Consider the following 22076-nt stretch of genomic DNA (forward strand, 5'->3'; position numbering starts at 1 on the left):
ATCAGCAACCCCATCAAGTTGAACAGCAGTTGCTTGCAGCTGGGGCCAAGACAAAATGTTAAAAGTCCCTTTGTCAAATGGGTCATGTGGCTCATAGATCCAGTTGACAAAAGTACACAGAGATACATACAACATAAAACTCAACAATTTTGTCATAAAATAGGTAATACTTTTATTTTTTAGGCAGGAACAAATCCTTTCAGATGGCCATCATACTTGCGAAAAGAAGATGAATCGAAGTACTGAAAACAAAGAAACCAGCAGCCAACGGAACTCTATGAGACTGGCATGGTTGTGGCGCGCACTTCTGTTTCTGAGGGAGTCAATATCAAGGAAAACAGGAGTGGCAGCCCTCCCCCCTCCAAATCAAAACCACCTGTACTAACTGTGACGACAGTTGATGTTTTGTTGGTCATGGATGGCCAGTAGGGGAGACCGGGGCTATGTGGGACATGGGGCTACATGGGACATCGCAGTTTTGAGCATGTTCCCTTAATTTTTTTACCCAACATGGGGCATGGTAAATGCTCAAATATAGTAAAAAAATTATTTAAAAAAAATTACGGGAACATGCTCAAAACTGCGATGTCCCATGTAGCCCCATGTCCCACATAGCCCCGGTCTCCCCTACATGACGTATTGAAAATCCGCAATACATCTTCGCTTTTCGCAGTTCTCACATAACTGAAGCGAACCGATGTCTCAATGAAGTGCAAACTGTTGGTTTGTTGAAATGTTCCAATTCTTAATTTGTGTTTTGATTATAGAACGCTGAAATGGGAAAGATACCGATTCAACACTCAAGTCCTCTGATAGCGAAGTTGATATGCATGTCATGGACCAACTTCTGAAAATGGTGCGCTGTTTCCGTCATGAAAAGGATAATGCAGTATCACGATCTACAGTCCTGGAAACATAATTCTAGTGTCGGAAAACGCAATTAGAAGAAGCGGAGCGCCAAGTTATCAAATTTCAGGTAATAACTTTTCTTCGAAAATTTGAAGAACACTATTAATTTTTTTGTTGTTGTTTCCTCTCTATAGACCACCTTAAGTGAAAAACGAGAAGAACGAAAGGTCCTTATTGATAGCCATCGGCTTTTGAAAGACGAAAAAGATAATCTTTCTAATCGAGTTGAAGAACTGACCGTTAGAGTAAATGCTTTTGGTATCTGAATTTGAGTCCCTGCAGAACATCAATCAGCAGTAGTCTTGTGATCAGTCGGAGCTTTCCGAGAACCGAAGGATCCGGGCACTAAGGAATATTTATTCTATTAAGGAATCCTGGAGTTTTTCGGGAACTAACTTGGAGACCGTTTTACCTCAGCATCCACTAAAGGAAACTGAAAAGAAAACACAGACCAATTCTCAGCTGATCCTGCCGTCCGAGTTACGTAAATACAGAGAATGTTGTGTCTACTAATTAATTCAAGTGATTTGCTACTTAAAGAAATTAAGACGTTTTGGGATGTGTTAATAAATTGTTTTGTTGTTCCAAAAATTGTAATCGTTTTTTTTCAATTAATTGGTGCGAAAGTTTTCGATTATCGTTTTGTCATAAATATTTTTTAAGTTTCGGATGTAGCTGCGGGCCAATGTCGCTGTTTGGTTATCGTCATCCTCCCCGAAGAACAGCAGGATAACAAAAGCATCAAGAAAAGAGGAGCTTTAATTAAATACGGTGATGGATGCTAGAGGGTGTGCGTTCCCAACTGTCGAAAGTAAGTGTAAAAAAATTTCCACCAGGGTACAGTCCGCATAACCGCCGCATTAGTTGTTAGGGCGCCAAGGAAGAAAGACCTCTCGTTAGCCTAATGCCAATGCTAATCGTCTTGTGAAATTCAAAGAAAATCAGCATTTCTTTTTAAAACATAAAATGGGTGATTAGGTTTTTATTTTTAGGCTATATTTTTAGAAACTATTTTTTTTTAAATCGTATCAAATTGTTTCACTTATTTTCGTAGATTGTATTTAATAATAATCTAATAGCTTTAAACTCTGTTTCTGTGTAATAATTTCTAAATCAGGCCCTTTTTGCGAGTCGCAAACGAACTCGCTGTTCCTTGTGCGTTTCTTTTGGCTAACGATGGCTTTATTTTTCAGCTACTTTGCACATCCTGTAAAAATGTATCGGCAGTTTTGTGTGGTAATTTCTTGGTGATGACTGACGATAACTATTCCACCAACAAAGATCACTTGTTAATTGTTTGATAATTGTTGTTTTCCCTACTAAATCTATTTCACGGAGATGACGAACATTTTTGGTTTATATTTTCGTTTTCCGTCCCACTATCGTCCGTGGATGGTAAGGGCTGTCACTAGGTGGCTAAATATTTCAGTGTGTTTAGGGATTGAACTATTCAGCCTGTGTTGGTACTTGGTAGAGGGATGTACTGGAGGGGGGGGTCACCACAGTTTTGAGACGAGAAACCATTTGTCATTCCTTTTCTTCCGAGACGCTGACCGAGAAGGTTACTCTAGTCATTATTGCTGGGTACTTTCATTCCCGAAATTGTTCTTCATAAACAAAGGTAATTGCTACTCTAATTCTTAATGTTTTCTACGGTCAGTTTACGGAAACATGGCCTTAAATTTATACTAGTCAGTTCAATGTGACCATGCTTGTTGTACACTTGTTTAAAATGTCTGTCTCTTGCTGAGTGTTGCACGCTTCGTCATGTCAAAGTACTTTAGAACAGTACAAGTAATAATGTAGAGTAACTTAATGGTCCTATGACTGTTACCACATTAAAATTCTGTGATGAGGTTTCTGATAGAAAATTGAGCTGTTTTATTAACAATTATCAAACATTAGTAAACTAAAGTTACGTGTCATTTGCGAATATTTTCTGTGATTTGTTATGTGAATTTTTTCAATTGAGAGATGCCCTTGAATTGAGCTTGAGAAGATATGAACTTTCATTAAAAATGATTTGAAAAGTGTCAATAACTAATCTAATTTATTTTGTGACAGGTTGGTGGAGATTGTTCTCGATGTGGAATGCCAAATCAACAAGATAAGATAAGATGCCAAGCCTCTGTGAAGAGGCCTCTACCATGTTGCGATATGAAAATGTGCACACTAGGCAAGCTGAAATGGTAACATCTACTTGTAATATGACAACTTCAGTGGGTTAGCATCTTGTTAAATTTTAGTCCATTTGTGTTCTTTGTTTAGAATTTACTTGAGTTGGGCCTAAAATTCATGATTTAGAAGCAATTTGACAACTACCAACTGTTTCAAATAAGCATTTGTGAAAAAATTTTGATCACCTTGGGAAGAGTTACAATTTGGTTTATTTGAGAATTTTTATTAAACAGCTCAATTTATCTATTTTATAATTTTGAAATTTTATTGGTTTATTAATGTACTTTTGGCTCTTGCTTTGCAGGTTTCATTGGTTAGTGAAAGTTTGAGCTGTTCATGGTTGTGATGTTTGGTGTGGCAGTCATTTTCTGATAGAGAGTTGCACTGAAATGGATCTTCTACAGACTTGCAGTCCAACATCATACTTCAATTTACCATGTTGGTGTCGATGCAGAGTTGAGCTGTTGTGCAAAATAATAGGTGTTGCCTCATGGCTTTCTGGTAATTTGTTGGTGTGTTCTTCTGCTACCTGTATCTATGTTGAGGTAATGCTTGATGAAAAGTTTTATTCAATTAATAACTAATTCTCTATTCTCGTTTCAGTTCAATCGAACGGCGCCGTTCCGGACTTGATCCATTGGTGAAGCTAAGAAGAGGTTGCTGAACTTCAAGAGATTGATAAATTATTTAGTCTTAGAGATTTTCAAATTCATATCTCTTCTCTCTTTCCCCAAGTAAACAAAATTTCCTCTTAGGTAATTGTGTGGATGGGTAATTGCGTTAAGATTTTATATGTATTCAGTTAAACTTAAAACCATAAAAATCTTGTGTACAGATTAATTTACATCTACCATAACAAACCTGAAATAATCAAAAATACCACCTTGTTATAAAATAAATTATTGAAATCATAACTACTGACTACTGCTTTTTTTAAATCATGAAACCATTAAACAAATATTAAGAAATAATACCCAGCCCAAATTTTTATTAAATTTTAAAATTTGCTGAAAACAACCACCATTTATTATTTTACTATTTTACTTGTCTTTTTCGCAAAAAATTGGCGATATGCATCCCTGTTTTTTTTGTTTATAAAATTTAAAACTTTCTTATTATTTTACAATTTTTATTTTTTTAACATAACCACATATATATTTTATGGCCCCCAGGGAGGGGGGGGCCTGTGACTTTCCCAACCGCGATAATAACATGTGCCGTCATTATTTTGTTGGTGCGGAAAGCCGGAATTTAATCTAGCAGTTGTCGACTGTATCAAAACTGACATAGAATCAGTTTGCCACAGTCGTATACTGCCCAAGTAAAAAGGAAAAAAGACAACATATGAAACCAATTCAAGTCAGCAACTCACTGGCAGAGCAAAACCACAAATAAAAGGGGATAAAAATATTTCAAATCAGCACCACAGATACCACTTGCAAAGCAAAAAACACAAATGAAAGCAGTTAAAATTTTAAAGTCAGCAATTTGGACAACTTCTGGCTCAGCTGCTTCGGAATAACTCCAGCACAGCTACTTCTGGATAACACTGGCACCACATCCTGCATACAACGGTTGCACTTTTCTTCATCACACCTTTCACCATCTGGCTGCAGCGTGCAGCGTGGTTGTTAGACCTATTGAAGAAAATACAAAAATTACCATCAGGATACACAAGTTAACTGAACTCTTACGACAAAAGATAAGGAGTAAGACAAAACAGAATAGCTTTGATTTCTGCAATTTTTAGGAAAGAAGTAATAGTTGGAAAGGTATTCAAATTTCTACAGTAGCAAAGCAAATTGATCTCTAGTGTCATATTAACCAAATAGTTGTAGGAAATCTGAAGAAAATAATTACTTTTGCTGTTGCATGGGATGAGACGTACGACTGGGTACAGGCAGCGAGACACACGAGGCACGACATTTCGGCAAATGTACAGGCATTTTCAATTCAGATGGCAAAGTGGTAAGATCAATCACCTGAAAATTGACACATCGAAATTTTACATTCCATTAACCTAATTAATTGACAAGAAATACCTTTTCATTTTGGGAAACGTCACGACCGGCATCTCACTTCTGCTACGTCAAGGAACAAAATGGCCGAACTGGGGCCTTGAAGACACTCGCGCCACCTGGTGGACATCAATTGGATTGCTTGCTTGCTGACAGCACGCAGCAGCTAAACTTGAATTCTTCACGCCTTTCACTAACTGGCACGAAATGAATCAAGTCAGGATGAATACCAGATTATTACTCAAACAGCTTTCCCTATGAGACAACACACTAATTATTTACTTGGCCATTTCCGATCATTTTCCGTAACTTTTTCAACATAAAAATCTATAATAGTAACAAAAAGTATGGGGGGGGGGTTTAAGACTACAAACACAACTTACAATTTTCTGAAGAAAAGAATCATTTTCCTGCCTGTGGCCGTAAGGCAGCAGCAATGTGTTGTCTGTGTTTGAGTTAGCGTTCCAACCATCCAACTAACTTTGGCATAGGAAATATTTCAATTAATATTCACATTCATGCAATAAGGTAAAGTTAGTTGTTACCTACTACTTGAATAGAACATTCAGAAAAACACAAATCTGGTCATGTGCCCTGTGTCTTTTCACAGGACTTCTCCCAAGTCCCAAGTTGCTGCAATTAACCTGAAGATTACCCATGGCCTGTATTATGTCAAATAATAGATAGCATGAAATAAAAGTTACAAATTTCTCAAGGAAGAATAATACTTGTCTGTCAATGCATTATTTGTAGAAAACCTGAAAAAACAACATGTGTTGTCCACGCTGGGGTTAGTGATCTACCAACATCATTAGAAACTCCAGATTACCAATAGAATATGAACTTAAATTGTAAAGAGTTATTCAAAGAATTGTGACTAAGCTATTATAGGTGTTTACCTGCATCAACAGGATAAAGCATTCAGCAGAACGGCGATTTTAATCAAAGAATTGATGGTAGGCTACTTGTAGTTTCAGTTGCCTTTCGCGTTCCTTCCTACACGTTATAATAGAAATATGTAAGGTGATCCGACACACATACGGAATAAATCACATTACAAACAAGTTGCACAGAAATAAACTTGAATTTACTGATGAATTCATCGGTAACTTTCATGGAAAAATTAAGGAAAACTTTTGACAACCACCCAACAATCCGCCATAACATGATAAACAAGAACACCTGTCATCTATTGGACACCTTTGACACTTCAAGTCCCAAAAACGCGCCTTGTGAGACACAACGTAAAATTTTTGAATTCTAGTGATATTGAAGATCTTAAAAAACATTATTGCTTTGAATTAAAACTATTACATATATGGGATATAAAAAATGTTTTCACCGCACTGGTTATCGGGCTGCAGTTCTGTATCTGCCATGTAACTTAAAGCAATTCAGTTCTTTAGCTACTTGTATAACTTGAACGGTGCACTTTTATTTGCTTAAACCTAGTTTGAAATCTTGAGATTAGTACAGAGAAGAAAGCTCACTTGCTAGTTTTATGCAAATTTTCCGGAAGTATACCGGAAGTAAGCGATAGCGCCTTAACCATTGAGATGCCGACAAAATAAACCAAATATTCGTGATCTCCGTGAAATTTGGGGTCGATTAGGTGTAATTTTAACGAAATCCAAAATTTGGTTAGTTCAGGAAAATTCTCAAAACCGGAAGTAGAACAGGACTCAAAAAGAAACGTTTATCAGTAATAACATGAAAAAAATGTCCGCTCTAGCTTGTTGACACACTTCATTGAAATAAGTCAATAACTAACAATAAAAGGCAAATAACTTTGATACTCACGTAATATTCTCCCCTCCAAATTTGTATCAAGTCTTAACCAAAAAGCCACCACCGCAGCAACACAACAGACGAAATCCCAAGGTGATGATGCTTCAACAATGAGAAGGCAGCTTGACATTCGCTTATGTTCCTTTTCTATGGCATCTGTTAGTGATTCCAGATTGTTGACGAAAAATCGTCTTCTGCTACATCTAGGTATTACCCTTATAGCTTTATTTCTGTCAATTTGCACTGTGTACCTGTGATAAATCTTTCTTTTTTTCTCTGTAGGTTCCGATGACCATTGATAATTGGTGAGCAGCATAGGAATGCAACAGCTTTGTCTGGACCAAATACCCTTCTAAATAGAATCCTCTTGGGAAACTAGGAAATTACTTGGGATTTAGTAACCTGAAATGCTTAAAAAAATATTCATTAAAGCTTTTGATAAGACTATGAAAATGCTGCCATTTCAGCATTTAAGAATACCTGAGTAATGAAGGCTGCAATTATGGTACACCGTAGCGGTATCAATATAAAAGCGTCGTGCATGGCTGCATGACGTAACAATGCAAATATTCTTCGTGTCTGAATAGGCATATATGCATAAATATTAGGTCCGGGTGCGGAAAGATCAGTGTGGCTCAAAAACTTCATTCGGAGACTATAGACTAGAAGATTCTAGGAAGAAGACTAGGAGATTCCTAATCTTGCGCAACAAGTACCTACCATGCATCAAAGCCAACTGTTGCAAGAGATCAGAAACCGGATATCAGGTATCATACCTCGCCATCACCTGGATCTTAAATATTTCAATTAGTTTATGATTAAATTAACAAATTTCGATGCTGATGGTCCTTTATAACGCATATACTTGTCGAATAGGTTATCATCATTCACAATTCAAACCGATAGCTTGCGATACGAAAATAGATTACATCTATAGGTTTTACAACAAATAACTATATCTCAGATTTACAGCAAGCACCAGCTTATTTCTGCGTACACACTTTCATATCGCCGATATCGCCGTTAAAATGAAATTTTGTAGCGACTATAGTTGAGTCTTAGTCACTTTCGGAATGTTTCGCATTAATAACGCTTCGACGTTGCCTGTTACCTCGTTCTCAAAAACCGAACAACGGTGCGTCAAAGTGCAGGTGCGTGCTAGATCACTATGGCTTTTTTCTAAAAACACCCTACATCTGGCAGATATCTGTTTTTCATATAAAAAACGAAAAAAAGTGACATGCAATAGAACGGAGACTAGATCCGGCTCACAATATGACACGTCAGATTTCTTTTCAATGCATATTACTGTGTTATAACCAACAGGTTTCTATTGGACATACGTTGAAAACAGACTGATGAAAATGACTATAAAATAGGGCCCCCGTCGCAGTTGACGATCCACTTCTACAGAAGCTCAGGTCCCATCGACAACGCTAAAAGATGAAGTTCCTACCCATTTTCGTCCTGGTTGCTGTCTGCTTCGCCGTTATTGTGGTAAGAAATTTAATTTTTAAGGTACAGTATAAGAAAATATACACATTCATTTGGATGGAAATAAAGGAATCTAAGCCTTTACTGGCCAACGGTATCGAGGAAGAAGAGAGAGCAGTCACAGACAAACCCAAGACCGAAAAACCGAAGACAGAAAAAACCGAGAAACCGAAGACCGAAAAACCGAAGACAGAAAAAACCGAGAAACCGAAGACCGAAAAACCCAAGACAGAAAAAACCGAGAAACCGAAGACCGAAAAACCCAAGACAGAAAAGACAGAGAAACCGAAGACAGAGAAACCGAAGACAGAAAAACCGAAGACGGAAAAAACTGAGAAACCGAAGACGGAAAAACCCAAGACGGAAAAAACCGAGAAACCGAAAACCGAAAAACCAAAGACAGTGAAACCATAGATAGAAAATCCTCCAAGTGAATGGAGAAACCTACATCCATGACGACAACCACTACTACGATAACTGAAATGTCCCTACAATACGATGAATCTTTTTTCCGAGCTTTTTCTTCTATTCTAAATCATTTTACTTTATAATAGCCTATATATTGGAAATGGAATGACCTGGCAAAAAAAAATTTCTATCATAAACATAATACACACATTATTAGCAGCATTATATCTCGATCACGCACTTTTCAATTATTAGTAGCAAATAAAGTCGAAGAAAAAACTTTATACTTCCATAAATTCAGAAACTCGAGCAGAAGTGCAGAACCTAAAGAATTTTGTTCAAGACAGCATTCTTTATGCGGAAGGGAATTGCTCACTTGTGTTAAAATTTTGGAATGAATGATGTTCCTTCTAAAGTTTAGGATATTGACGATAACACGATAACAAAAAACAATTGGAAAATGAAATTGACGAAATTGACTGAGGAATATTTTCCTGGGCCATATTTACTGTAACGGTAATAACCTACAGTATGAAGAGTTTAGGAGAAAATTTGTGGAATAGTGCATTTAAAAAAGATTTAAAAGTAACGAGAGAAGCGCTGGAACTCTACTCTGGTACCATATATTGATATATACAACATAAAAAGTATTTGTTATAGAAAAAAAATACTCACACCTCTTCCATTTGGTGCTTTTTTTTCCAGCAGCTGTGTCAAACACACAGTCTATATGAAGCTTTGAGAATTTGAGTGCACTCACATGAACCAGACTTCGCATGGGAGTGCGCCATGGAAAAATTGGTTTGAAGCATTTAAACCGATTCTTTACCAGGTATATAAATTACGGATTTGGATTTTACATATCTAACAACAGATCCGATTTTGGAGAGCAAGAAATCCGTCAGAATTCAACAAGCAAGAAGCCTACGGAGAAGCCTCGACCAAAGGGAACTGAAAAGCAGGGTACCAAAATACCAATAGAACTGACAAACCGAGCACCACCACCAAGGGAACCGGAAACCTGTGAGCAAGGGAAGTGAAAAGCTTGGAACCAGGGGAACAGATAAACCTGGAAGAAAAGGGACACAGAAACCTGGAACTGAAAAAAGCGAAAACAACTAAAACGTCACAAAGCGGATAACCTGCAAATTTAACGGACACAATCATAAGTTTCGTCAATGATCTAAATCTATATCAATAATCTAAATCTCCGAAAAATTCGGTTATTCCGTATCAGTATGCTTAACCAAGTTTAATTTTTACATCCCATATTGGCCGCATGGAATAAGGGGGAAAACATCCATCTCATTATTCTCATTTCTTAGGATTAAATTGTATCCAATGGAAATGTTAAATGGTAGGACTGTAATAGTTAGAGAGCGGGAGGGGTGAGCTTAACACAAAAAATTAGGTGTACAGCTTTTTAGAAGCAGCTGTACAGCAGTTGAACCAGGTGTACACTAGGTGCAATGGTACATGGGGAATGGGATTTTGTGCCATAAGTTTTAAGAGCTAAGCTGACAAATTTTACTGACGAAACTCGATTGAACAGGATTTTCAGTATCTTGTTTTATCGTTTGCATACGTCAAAAAATGTTTCGCGCATTGTCTGGTCGAAAGTTTGAATTAATTTCCCATTAGGTGAAAATCAAGTCGAATTGAAAAACTTCGACTTGACTCACATTTCGTAACTTTGATTTTGATGAATATTGTCCCAAGCCAACTATACGTTACGTGAAGAGAATTACATAGTACAGTTAGCGCCCAAAAGACCAGTATAAGCCAGGACCCCAACTAAAGCATTCAACAATTACCCAAGTAGAAAATCGTGGAGAAAATGCAGTCGGCAATGCTATAAACCGGAATCAACACTACTAAATAAAATTTGCTAACTCAAATCAAATGTTATTCTCGATATCCTGCATTAATTATCTTCCAAGTTCCACATTTTAAAATTTGATCCCATTTTAAAACATGTTACGCATGGATCATAAAATAAGACTGGAGTCCAGACGAATGATTTGTCTTGTATTAAATACCTCCATGTGCTTGTGTTGTGTTAAATTTTTACACGAAATAAGCAGCAAGCTGTGCCATTTTATCCTTAGGCTTTGCACGGCCCCGGCCACGACCACGCCCTCTACCTCGCCCACGACCTCCTCGTTTGCTTTTCGCATGTGATGCATAACGCTTCTCCACCAGCTCTGACAGTTCCGGTGAACAAAAGATGCAAGCATCCTTCACCTTGGTGAGTCCATTGGCTAACTTATTTTTTTCCTGAAATGGATCAAATGTGTTTTGAAGACAAGGAATCCATTAGAATGATAAACGAAGTTAAGAGTTTACCGGTCGATATTCCACATTGATTTGACGAGCATCGCACTCAGGACATGTAGAACTAGCAACGCTAAGCTTGTTGGCATCTTCACAAACTTTAATCACCACTTGACATCTGAAATAAAATAGGCACATTCATGTGGATGCTCATACACAAAAGACAGTAAACAAATATTTCTTACTGATTACAAGCCAATTGCCATTTTGGCCCTGAAGTAGGATCCAGGACAAGAATACCGTTGGGGCATTCTCCGCATGATGCAACTCCAGTTGCATTCAAACCATAAGTACACGATGGATGCGTGCATTGATTACATCCACTGCCTTTCTTCATTTCTCTATTGAAAAATTCGTATTATTTATCGGTAAATGCTCGATTTCAGTCAACTTTACTATCACGAATTCGAGGATACCTGAATGGCGGGAAAACGTAGCAGTAAGGGCAAAAAGGATATCCTTTTCCGTTTGGACCTCCAACCCACAGCAGTAATTCGAATTCGTCAAGTGGACATTTCAATTCGTTGAATAATTTGAAACTTCCACCCGCCGGCAAGGAATATGTCGCATCGCAGTTCGGACAATGGAGTCGAGCTGGTTTTGAAGCTACTAGTTTCATGAATCTAAAGAAGGATAACATAATCAAATATTATTAGTAGGAAACATGGACCCATGGCAAAATGAAATTCTATTTTACCTTCTGCAAGCCCCACCTGATCAAATAAAGAAATAAGATTCAAATAAGCAATAAAATTCTGATCCATTAAATAAGGCATTAATTTATCTCACATCGACTGAAATTTCTCCCTGTCTGCGACAATGTTGAAAACGTATCCTCGAATAGATGATCCATACCCTCGATGTGCTGGACGAAGTAAATAAACTTCAACCGGAAGATTTCTAAAGCGTGGCGAAGGATCTCATCGTAATTTCCCCTTCCTTTGGCAATAAGGTTCAACTAATCAAAGAAATAATCATAAGGAAATGGTTCTCAAGCAACATCTAAAAACTCAACGTTATGTATTTTTTTGTTCACTTACTTGTTCCTCCACGGCCGAACGCATTGTGGGTAATACCAGTTGAGGATCAATCTACGAGAAAATGTTTCAACAAACGAACATTAACAAAAATCACCTCTTAAGAAACACAAAGTAATTTAGTGCCTACACGCTGATATCCGTGGACTAGCGAAATGCCAAGTGCCGTAGGAATCAACTTCCTTCCATTGCCAACAGTAACATAATTTCTCTGCGAAATATTATTAATGTGAACTGGAATGGATGCATCCTGTAGAACAGATAAGGAGCACCTTAAAATGTATCAAGGTAAAAGAAAAACATGATTAATCATTTTTTACAGTTCCAATTCCATGCTTTTCCATTAAAGTAATCAGCTCAGATTCTGTTAAATAATCAGGTGGAGAAGTCAAGCGTTCGTTCAGTTTAACCTAAAACAAATTTGATTAGACAATTTCCATTGAACAATATTAGTAAATGTAAACAAACTTCATTTATAGGAACCATTTGGTTTAGTTTTAGATCCGGCATGTGCTCGTCGGGGCTGAGAGCCTGCCAATGCATAGTGCGAGTAAAACCAGGATCCAATAATTTTTTACCACTGACGGAAAATGATTCAGGCCCCATATCAAAATCTATTCGCGTAACCAGATATTTACAGTCCGATGACACCTATATGAGCATAATAATAATGGTTAACTTGCTCTCACAGACACATAAAGTGAAAACAAAATACCGATCCAATAAAATGACGCACTATGTAATCATAGAGGCGCCAGGAATCGTGATCAAACGACTCTCGGGAAGCCAAAGTCTGAAAATTGGAACAAACAGATTTTTAAGTGCACATTAATTACGGGCCAAAAAAGTTACCATTGGCGTAATCGGAGGGTGGTCTCCGACATCTTGGCCTTTACGGGGGTGGACAGATCCTGTTTCCAAAATTCGGATATTATAACGATGGGCAATTGCGTATTATATCGGGGCGGGTGAGGTTGTTATTGCATTAGTATTAACAGCGTTAGAACTACAAACCTTGGGAAAGGACGTCTCGAACATCGGCTCCAAACTCAGCACTCTGACGGAATTGCTTTAACACGCCAATAATATCGAAATTTTCAGGATATTGTGTTGTTTCCGTTCGCGGATAAGAAATATAGCCCTAAACGACAAAAAAATTTTATGACGAAACAACCAATGAAAAATGATTTTGTACAACAACCTGTGTATATAATCTTTCCGCTATAATCATAGCACTATGAGGGCTCATTCCTAAAAAGTTTAGTTTAATTAAATTTTAGCAAAAGGAAAGGTTAAGGTGTGTTTACCTAAACCAGAACTAGCGACCCTCATCAGTTCAACGGTATTAAGAGCCTGTGGGCGTTGCTTTGCCTTTTCTTTTTGAGAAATACCTACAACTCTAATGAAACGAAAAATTTAACTCATTAATACTATCCTCTTAATTTTAAGTATAAAAGTCAGAATTATACTTGGCCTGTTTGCAGTCTTTAATCTTTTGGTGGAAAGCTGAAGCAACTTCACGATCAAATAGCCGAACTCGTTCCCATTCAAGGGTAAGTTTCCGGAATTCTGTGGCCTGAATGGAGACCTGAATTACCCAAAACGGCTCCGGTTGGAAAGTTTTTATAGTATCGTGCCGTTCAACGCAGAACCCTATCCAAAAACATTCGTAATTACGAATTCGACAGGAATATTAAAACGTCAATCCTCAACCTAATGTGGGTGTTTGGCATGGACCTGTAAAAAAAATTTAACCAATATTAGACAAAAAGTACACCAATATTATTATTTAACTGTTTTACCATAAGAAATGAGCGTGGAATCCAAATTACCATATTTTCCCTAAGTAAAAATAACTGAGATGTATTAATAGAAAACATTGTCTGTAACAGTAAATCAAATGTACCTGAAAAAACCTTGTCTGAAATCGTGTGAAAGCACATCCAATTCTCAAATCTATTTCTTGCCTTGCATCCACACTCTTGGACTCATTTTCATTTGGAGAAACTAGACAATTCATTGCAGCTTTAATGTCTTTTTCTGTGATTGCAGAAAATTTGGCTCGCAGAATGGTTTGTTCTCTTCTCTGAGATCTTACCATCACAGGCTCTACTTCATTGATCACTTCAAAGCAAATATTTTCTCCTTCTTTATCACAATCTAGCCAAAGAACTAGATAGTTGCAACCTTTGGCTTCTTGAGATAGAAACGCGGGCATTTTCAATTTAGGGGTTGCTTCTTTCTTTTCAGTTGGGCATGTAAACAACTCAACCTAAATAATAATGTCATAAAATCCAAGAAAAATGTGGAATAATATGTCAATTTTAATACTTACAGGATCAACACTATCCCAGTTGTTATAACGACCAGTGAAATCCAAAGACATAACCTGTAGGAAACAAAACAGCTACATGACTTTAAACAAATGTGGTACAGAAGAAAATATGTTATACATGGCCACAAACAGATGTCATTTTGAAGTATGCACTCTGGCCTTTAAATAATCCATTCCATTCATGTACAGAGCATGCCCCATTGAAACCTGTAAATTATGAGTTAAACCTTGAGATTTTTTAGTCTGACTGAAAGACATGAGGGAAAAACACAATACCTTTCCTTGTGTGACAACTATTGTTACTCAAAATTTTAGCCAAGCTCGCTGCAAGACTTGGCTTTTCTGCCACCATAAGTACGACATTTTTTGACATTTCAACAAATAATCTTTGATCTTTCACTTGACATAAAAAATCGGATATTGAAAAGGAAAACAATCAGCTCATTTGCTGTCCCAACGGTGTAGCAGACGAAACTCTTCGCGGCAATTACAGCATTACAATTTGCACCCTTCCACATAAAATGTCTCATCAAAGCAGAGTAATGGATTACTCTATCAACCTTCTCAAACACCACAGAGAACATCTGCTGCTGGTGCTGAAAGTGAAGACAACATAAAAATATCTCCACTAATTTTTAACAATCCAAGGATTTCAACAATGAGACTAGCTATGAGAGGGCCTTCATAGTTCATAAAAAAATTTTTTTAATTAAAAAAAAAGACGGTTTTTTTAACATAGCCCAGGGGTTTTAAATGTAGACTGACAACGATGCCAGATTCGTATATTTAAAATAAATGTCAAATCAGAAATCACTCAAATTCAAATCAGTCTCAGATCAGAGCTTTTATAATTACTTAATAAGTATTCTATAGCTCTGAATCAGTCAAATATCAGAGAACTTTCACACTTCACACAGAGACAGAGTAATAGATTGTTTCCAGTGAATACCTTATTTACGTTCACCCACGTTATCTGAAGACTCTGGATTATTGTGAGAAGCTAATAAACTAAACTCGAAGTTAATTTAAGAAAATATGATCCCTTTTAAATTACCGGAAGTTATTTATGAACTTGTCTGAAACTTACACTTGTACCCATGTTTTGCAGCGTTACAAGCACTACGTTGTCACAAAAGCTACAGGAAAGTAATATTTTGTAGGTACCCTCTGCAAACTTACATAAATTAAATTTCTAACTTAACGACCAAAAAATGTATAAAATAAGAATGAGGCCTCCTCGATTTTTGACGTTTTATGCGTATGCGCTATGCCTCTTAGAGAAACAGCGCCATCTTTATAGTCGGTTGACTTGGGTGGAGGCGCCTGTTATCGAGTTGAGGTAAAATTATCGGGAAGTAAACCAAATTTATTTTAATAAAACCAAGCCAATAATTTCGATAATTGATACACACTATACATAATCAATTCAATCACTTGAAATCGAAGTTTGGGAAACCATCCGACTTCCGTGTAAAATATTTAGAGATGCGCATCTTCCAAGTTGGCGGAAGAGCTGACTGGTTTCAACGCGATGCCCTGGACGGAGCAAAGCTCAAAGTAGAGACCTCCCAATTTGATTAGTTCTTCGTGCGTTCCTTGTTCTGATATCGTTCCATGGTTAATGACGATAATGTTGTCGGCGTTCTGAATCGTACTAAGTCGATGGGCGATTGTTATACATGTTCGGCCTTCCCTTGCGGCATCCAAGGCCATCTGGACGACATGTTCACTCTCTGAATCCAGCGCTGAAGTGGCTTCGTCCAGCAACAGGATTTTAGGATTCCTAATCAACGCTCTTGCGATGGCTACGCGTTGTTTTTGGCCACCAGAAAGTTGCGTTCCTCGCTCTCCGACCATGGTCTCGTAGCCGCTTGGTAACGACTGGATAAACACATGGATGTTGGCTTTCCTGGCCGCTTCGATAATCTCATCCATGGGGACGACTCGGCTGTTGTCGCCATAGGCGATGTTTTGAGCGATGGTCAAATTGAAGAGAATCGGCTCCTGGGATACGATACCCATTTGGGAACGGAGTGAAGAAATGTTGACGGGATTAATGTCCTGGCCGTCCAGTTGCACCTGGCCACTATCCGGATCGTAAAAGCGTTCCAGTAGTTGAATGCAGGTTGATTTTCCGCATCCGCTGTGTCCGACAAGAGCGACAGTCTGGCCAGCTCGGACGGCCAACGACAATCCTTGAAGAACTTCAGCGTCTTTACGCGTGGGATAACGGAAACGAACTTGTTCAAAGTTGACATTTCCGTCAACGTTCTGCAGGACGAGGCCGTTGTTGGATGAGGCGTCGATTTGTGGCACACGTCTCAGCAAAGCAAAGATTCGGTTGGCCGCCACTTTGGCTTTGTTGTAGTTTGGAGCGAACGCCACTGCCTGGCCAATCATTTGCGTACCGAAGAGAAGCGACTCGCTGACTTTGAAGACGCTGGTGAAATCGAGACATTCGTTAACGACAAGCCATCCGCCGTAGTACATGGTGACAGCGTAGGCGAACATCGGAATAGAGCTGGCGAATCCGAAAATGAAACCACGAATCCAGGATTTTTTCAGGGCTTCTTTGTGCGGTCCTCGCAGAGACTCCATGTAGATGGTGTGGAATTGCCTTTCTTTACCAAGACTGGCTACTGTCCGGATATTGCTGATGGCTTCCATGGCGACTTTGGCTGATTTCTGCAATGCTTCGCGCTCCAGTGCGGACTGTCCCATGATAATTTTGGCTTGGAAATAAGTTGAAACCAGGAGAAGTGGGACGAAACAAAGAGCTACCAATCCCAGTTTCCACTGGAAATAAAGAGCCAGAACGGTTGAAGCGATCATGGTGGTCAATGCCTGGAAAAGGACGCCAATACGAGATCCTGTGGCACCCTGAACGCTGGCAGCATCGCCAGACAACCGGGCGCAAAGTGCTCCGACGCTGTTCGTTTTACGATCGAACCAGCCAATTTCCTGTTTCAAAATGGCCTGGAATGTCAATCCTCGAAGTCTTGACGTCAAAGATTCTCCGGCTATGCTGAATGAGAAAGACTGGGCGAAAGCGGAGAATCCGACGACAATACCCAGGATCAAGAACATGAGTGCATAGAAATTTCCCTGGGCTCTTTTTTCTTCCTGTTCTTCAAGCGATCCTCCAGGTGTCAAGACTCCAAGAACTTCGCTAAAGAGGATGGCGAAAACGGGTGTGCTTAGACCGACGATAGCTGATCCGATGACTCCCACGACGATGAAGTGCCATTCTTTCCTGTTCATTCTCATAATATCCATTAAACTGACATCGATGTCTTCCGACTGGGCAGACACTGCAGAGCTAGCCACAGACAAACGAGCACTCCGTACGGAATTGTGCCTTCCGAGCGGATGACTTCCGGCCAGACTTACTGCATCCATCATCTCATCCTTTTCATCTGGAATCCAGGATTTAGCTTTTTCGATCTTTTCTTCTTCGTCCTCAAAATCGGATTCGTCATCGATTGAACTTTTGCTGTCCGACTCTCCACCCTGTTGTGCAATAACCAGTTGATAGTAAATTCCGTTTAGGGCCATCAGTTTATCGTGAGTTCCGTCTTCCTGTAATGCAGCAACAAGATTGGATTAGTCGTATAATTAAAAATTAACAATTAGATCTTTTACCTGGACAATGCCATCTTTCATGACTATGATACGATCGGCGTTGCGAATGGTTGTCAGTCTGTGGGCGACAATGATGGTGGTACGTCCTTGTCTAGCCTTGTCTAAAGCCTTCTGCACGACCGCTTCACTCTGTGTGTCTAAAGCGGATGTGGCTTCATCCAGCAAGAGAATTTTGGGTTGCCGAACAAGGGCCCGGGCGATGGCAATACGCTGTTTCTGACCGCCACTCAATTGCCCTCCTCGTTCTCCTACAAGGGTGTCGTACTTGCGCGGAAGTCGCTGGATAAAGTCGTGAGCGTTGGCTTCTTTGGCCGCACGTTCCATCTCCTCCTTGGAGACGCCATCTCGACCGTAGCAAATATTTTCGCCGATGGATGTGCCAAAGAGAACGGGCTCTTGTCCGACCATACCCATTTGGTCTCTCAGCCAACCCAAGTTGAGATTTCTCAATTCATTTCCGTCGATGGTGACAGAGCCTTCGAGTGGATCGTAGAAGCGCTGGAGTAACTGGATGCAGGTGGATTTACCACAGCCGGAAGTGCCGACCAAGGCGACGGTTTGTCCAGGTGTCACGTCGAAGCTGATTCCCTGAAGAATCTTGACATCCGGACGGGATGGATAGTTGAAAAAGACGTCGCGGAAAGATATTTTGCCATCAACTCCGTCGGGGACTAATCCTTCGTTGGATGAGCTATCGATGGGCGGAACTCGATCTATAATGGAGAAAATAGTAGCGGCAGCTCCTCTGGCGACTGAAAAGGCTTCCATGTAAGGAGCTGCTTGGCCAATTTGCATAGCGCCAATCAAGACGCTGAAGAAGACGATCAAGAGATCGGAAGAGGAATACGAATTTCCATCGCAAGCGGCCAGGATGAGAGTAATCCCGTACCAGAAGGCAAGCGAGTAACTGGCGTAGATAATCCCCCAGACGAGACCAGCCCCGATACCCGTTGCCATACCGCGTTTGATACCAGCCTTTTTAGCATACGCCAAATCATCTTGAAATCGATCGATTTCTTTTCTTTGGCCACCAAAAGCCATGACGGTTCGGATGGAACTGAATACTTCTTCGGCTATACCACCGGCTTTGGCGTAAGCTTTCAGTTCATTTTCCGTCAAAGAAGCTTGAACTTTGGCCAAAACTCCCATAGAAACGGCTAGAACCGGTGTTGAAACTAACATGACTAGAGTCAATTCCCTAAGGTAAAAATATTCTGATTAGATTTTGTGTAACCTTTAAACTGATATGTTAACGTTATTTGTTATTTGTAGTTTTTTTACCATCCGTGTATAAAGGCGTTGATGATAGATGCAATGAAACATGTCATTGAAAAGATAAACATGCCAATCTTCTCTCCAACACCGTCCTGGATTTTATTTAAATCTCTGATATTTTAGATAAGAAATTGGATTAAGAAGTCATCGTGGAAAAAAACAATTGAATAGCATCTCTCTTACTCTGTGATGCGGCTAGCAAAATCGTTGGATGATTTAGTGTCATACCAGCCGACATCCTGTCGCAGAACGGCTTGTAAGAACTTACTTCTAATCCGGTAGACCTTGATACAGCAGTAAAGAAATAAAAATGGAAATGAATTTCGTGCATCAGGAGACTGTGACTTTGCACATTCACTAATCAACAAGGTCATTTATCAATACATATTATACAGTGCATGTTTAAGGTGTTTATCGTCTGGCTGGTCCGCCAGATGACTAAAACCGTAAACAATTGCCACAGACTGTAAACTGGATTTCCATAGATAGCGTTATCTAAAACTTCATATAAGTTATGTAAAGTCACGCTTGTTGTTTGCATAATTACCTGATTTTCAGCCGTAAAATTAAGCGCCGTCACGAAAATGAAACCGAGCAGTAAAAGGACGGCGCCAATAATGGCAACGTAAATACCAAATTTTGTGAATTCGTCTTGAATGGCTTGACCCTGCGGACTTGATTTTCACAGAAGAAAAATATAAATTTAAAATACAGAGAAACCAAATTCTAATGCGACTTACGAGTTGGCGTATTCACTTGGATCAGTGAGGTTGCAAGTTGGACCACTAAATGAAAAAAGAACCCATCATTTTCAAATTGATTTAAACTTCAATGAAATACAAATAAACTTACAGGGGATAAGGATATGTATAATTTGGATCGGTAGAAATGTTGCAATTGATTTCATTGATCGTTTCCTGATCCATACCTCCACCGACGAACGCGTTGGTTATGTCACCAAAGAGAATCAACATGAGCGGGAAGCAGACGCCCGTACCTACGGCACCTAAAGTACCAAAGCACAACAGCACAAAGTCTGTGGGGGAAGCGTATCGGAACAAGTCGAAGAAAGGCACGGGTGGAATTTCGGGCGGCGGTGGTTTTTCTTTATCCTTCTTTTTCTTCTTTTTCTTGCCATTGCCATCGTCGGAGATACTCGGTATCGAGCTGCTGGACGTGTCCTCTTCTTTCTTTTTGAGCTCATCTTCGTCCTGACTAAAAGCTTCGTTGATTTGTCCTTTGACTTCCTCGCGATCCAAATTTGGCGCCATTTTGTCACCTGTCACGCAAGCGGATGTCAATTATTAAAATGGTTTTGGTCTGGCGCTAAGCTGAAACCCATAGCAACGTAGTCATGGTGAATAAAATATGATAAATCAATTGAAAATAAGGTTGACACCCATACTTTTAAATTAATTCAATTATTTAAAAAAATCACCTGTTGTTGTTGAAAAACTGTCCAATTTTAACCCGACCGGTATTTGCTGTTCGCTCGGACCAACTTTCGTCCTAGAATGAAAAATTTCTGTTGCCATCCAACCTTTTATATAGCGATAGGTGTTTGAGATACCGAATACCGGCTGTGTTTAAGGGATACCTGACGAAACCGGCAACTTATGTCGCACTGTTAAGATAACAGGGCGCGCTGGCGCAATAGACAAACAGAAATAGGCAATTCATTTTATGCTCGTTCATCATTATTTACCAATCATTTTGTTATCAAATTGAAATTTCAAATTCAACAACTTATTTAATTAAATACAAAACATTTCATCGATCAAAACTTAGAACTGCAGAAAAAGGGTGTTAACACTAAAAAGAAAACAATGAAGCAATTCGATCTTTTGAATCTAAAGAATAAACAAACAGAAAATCAAATTCGTTCGATATCAGATACATCACAATTATGTCATGTCAACAACTAACCATACGGGGGGCTATAGTCTGAACCTATTTCTAGCCTTGAATCCCAACTCCCAAGGACCATATCTTATCGATGCACCTTGGCGTCTTTAAAATTCTGCCGAGTAATTTATGACTAACATCAGGAGAATAAAAATGAAATAAAAACCAAATCCTGTTTAGGGCAATTGAGCTGCTCCAAAATGCTAAGCCGTTAGCCCGTTACGTTACATAAACTCTTGCATAAACAAAACTATTTGTTTTCTTTTTGGAGGCAGTGAAAAGGGGTCAGTGACCATCAACATTTCACATTTTTATCAACACGGAGCGGACACATGACACAGAATCTGGCATATGGTGAACTCTACTGTAACTCGCGCCGAAACTGTCTAGTCAGCACTATTACGTAATATTCGATATCGCTAAGTTCATTACATTTTAAATAAGCTAGCTGAAACTTAGATTAAAAATTACCTGTTTGTAGTTACACTGCTGCTGAAATTCTTTACTGTTCCCAGATAATAAAAAGCTTATGACTGATTAAACGATCTGGTGGCAACCATAGATTACAGGATTACGTAATACTATTTTCAGTTACGTTAAAAAAATAAAATAGTTAATTAATGTATCATTATATAATCCACATTCAGTATTAGTTTACCTTTTTCTCGTCAACACAAACGGTACAATATTATCCAATATCACGAAATTTCCAGATCAAATCACCTAGAATTTAAAGAAAGCAGGAAAAACCCA

At 38.9% G+C, this 22076-nt stretch overlaps 3 protein-coding genes and 3 long non-coding RNA genes across 23 annotated transcripts; 3 read left to right on the forward strand and 3 right to left on the reverse strand.

The window, feature by feature from the left end:
- The first annotated feature begins 634 nt into the window (after nucleotides 1–634).
- On the forward strand, nucleotides 635–1106 carry LOC124313661. Its single transcript, XR_006910963.1, has 2 exons — nucleotides 635–976; nucleotides 1044–1106. It is a non-coding gene; the product is annotated as an uncharacterized LOC124313661 (long non-coding RNA).
- An 864-nt stretch (nucleotides 1107–1970) lies between these two features.
- LOC124313540 lies at nucleotides 1971–20942 on the forward strand. Of its 2 annotated transcripts, XR_006910729.1 has the most exons (5): nucleotides 1971–2530; nucleotides 2974–3098; nucleotides 3392–3632; nucleotides 3691–3866; nucleotides 20932–20942. It is a non-coding gene; the product is annotated as an uncharacterized LOC124313540 (long non-coding RNA). The 2 variants fall into 2 exon arrangements; XR_006910728.1 differs by lacking the exon at nucleotides 20932–20942 and having other exon boundaries at nucleotides 1983–2530; nucleotides 3691–4001.
- On the reverse strand, nucleotides 4380–7628 carry LOC124313538. 16 transcript variants are annotated; one of them, XR_006910716.1, is made up of 10 exons: nucleotides 7614–7628; nucleotides 7374–7472; nucleotides 6906–7303; nucleotides 6005–6101; nucleotides 5834–5948; nucleotides 5651–5767; nucleotides 5489–5585; nucleotides 5130–5360; nucleotides 4948–5069; nucleotides 4380–4724 (listed from the first exon to the last, which is right to left on the reverse strand). It is a non-coding gene; the product is annotated as an uncharacterized LOC124313538 (long non-coding RNA). The 16 variants fall into 16 exon arrangements; XR_006910721.1 differs by lacking the exon at nucleotides 7614–7628 and having other exon boundaries at nucleotides 6906–7049; nucleotides 7145–7303; nucleotides 7374–7388; XR_006910720.1 differs by lacking the exon at nucleotides 7614–7628 and having other exon boundaries at nucleotides 6906–7087; nucleotides 7145–7303; nucleotides 7374–7388.
- Nucleotides 8272–9020, forward strand: LOC124313474 (pollen-specific leucine-rich repeat extensin-like protein 1). Its single transcript, XM_046778420.1, has 2 exons — nucleotides 8272–8390; nucleotides 8457–9020. Exons 1-2 carry the CDS (start codon nucleotides 8337–8339, stop codon nucleotides 8799–8801), a joined length of 399 nt encoding a protein of 132 aa, XP_046634376.1. The 5' UTR covers nucleotides 8272–8336; the 3' UTR covers nucleotides 8802–9020.
- LOC124312873 (DNA topoisomerase 3-beta-1-like) lies at nucleotides 10803–14982 on the reverse strand. Its single transcript, XM_046777406.1, has 22 exons — nucleotides 14778–14982; nucleotides 14620–14708; nucleotides 14502–14555; nucleotides 14073–14438; nucleotides 13969–14008; nucleotides 13880–13903; nucleotides 13636–13819; nucleotides 13474–13565; nucleotides 13368–13417; nucleotides 13181–13307; nucleotides 13019–13077; nucleotides 12882–12959; nucleotides 12635–12817; nucleotides 12487–12576; nucleotides 12297–12416; nucleotides 12170–12220; nucleotides 11919–12087; nucleotides 11827–11842; nucleotides 11546–11752; nucleotides 11315–11470; nucleotides 11142–11247; nucleotides 10803–11072 (listed from the first exon to the last, which is right to left on the reverse strand). The coding sequence occupies exons 1-22, from the start codon at nucleotides 14872–14874 to the stop codon at nucleotides 10863–10865; spliced, it is 2568 nt and encodes an 855-aa protein (XP_046633362.1). The 5' UTR covers nucleotides 14875–14982; the 3' UTR covers nucleotides 10803–10862.
- Nucleotides 15854–20958, reverse strand: LOC124312811 (ATP-dependent translocase ABCB1-like). 2 transcript variants are annotated; one of them, XM_046777282.1, is made up of 8 exons: nucleotides 20857–20958; nucleotides 20271–20697; nucleotides 20159–20203; nucleotides 19966–20092; nucleotides 19602–19702; nucleotides 19425–19529; nucleotides 18144–19341; nucleotides 15854–18080 (listed from the first exon to the last, which is right to left on the reverse strand). In XM_046777282.1, the coding sequence occupies exons 1-8, from the start codon at nucleotides 20951–20953 to the stop codon at nucleotides 15981–15983; spliced, it is 4200 nt and encodes a 1399-aa protein (XP_046633238.1). In that variant the 5' UTR covers nucleotides 20954–20958; the 3' UTR covers nucleotides 15854–15980. The 2 variants fall into 2 exon arrangements, with proteins under 2 accessions (XP_046633238.1, XP_046633239.1); XM_046777283.1 differs by having other exon boundaries at nucleotides 20271–20749; nucleotides 20857–20927.
- Nucleotides 20959–22076: the final 1118 nt, after the last annotated feature.

Source organism: Daphnia pulicaria, chromosome 9 (genome assembly GCF_021234035.1).
Source record: "Daphnia pulicaria isolate SC F1-1A chromosome 9, SC_F0-13Bv2, whole genome shotgun sequence".
Classification (NCBI taxonomy): Eukaryota; Metazoa; Arthropoda; class Branchiopoda; order Diplostraca; family Daphniidae; genus Daphnia; species Daphnia pulicaria.

Excerpts from the sequence above, each read along its gene's own strand:
- LOC124313474 (XM_046778420.1), top strand. The coding sequence starts at position 8,337 with ATGAAGTTCCTACCCATTTTCGTCCTGGTTGCTGTCTGCTTCGCCGTT. Across the intron at positions 8,391-8,456 it reads TCTGCTTCGCCGTTATTGTG|GAATCTAAGCCTTTACTGGC; the intron begins GTAAGAAATTTA and ends ATGGAAATAAAG.
- LOC124312873 (XM_046777406.1), bottom strand. The coding sequence starts at position 14,874 with ATGTCAAAAAATGTCGTACTTATGGTGGCAGAAAAGCCAAGTCTTGCA. Across the intron at positions 12,818-12,881 it reads TGCGTCATTTTATTGGATCG|GTGTCATCGGACTGTAAATA; the intron begins GTATTTTGTTTT and ends ATGCTCATATAG. Across the intron at positions 12,577-12,634 it reads AAATGGTTCCTATAAATGAA|GTTAAACTGAACGAACGCTT; the intron begins GTTTGTTTACAT and ends AATTTGTTTTAG.
- LOC124312811 (XM_046777282.1), bottom strand. The coding sequence starts at position 20,953 with ATGGCAACAGAAATTTTTCATTCTAGGACGAAAGTTGGTCCGAGCGAA. Across the intron at positions 20,093-20,158 it reads CCAAGTGAATACGCCAACTC|TCCGCAGGGTCAAGCCATTC; the intron begins GTAAGTCGCATT and ends GTGAAAATCAAG. Across the intron at positions 18,081-18,143 it reads TGAAAGATGGCATTGTCCAG|GAAGACGGAACTCACGATAA; the intron begins GTAAAAGATCTA and ends GCTGCATTACAG.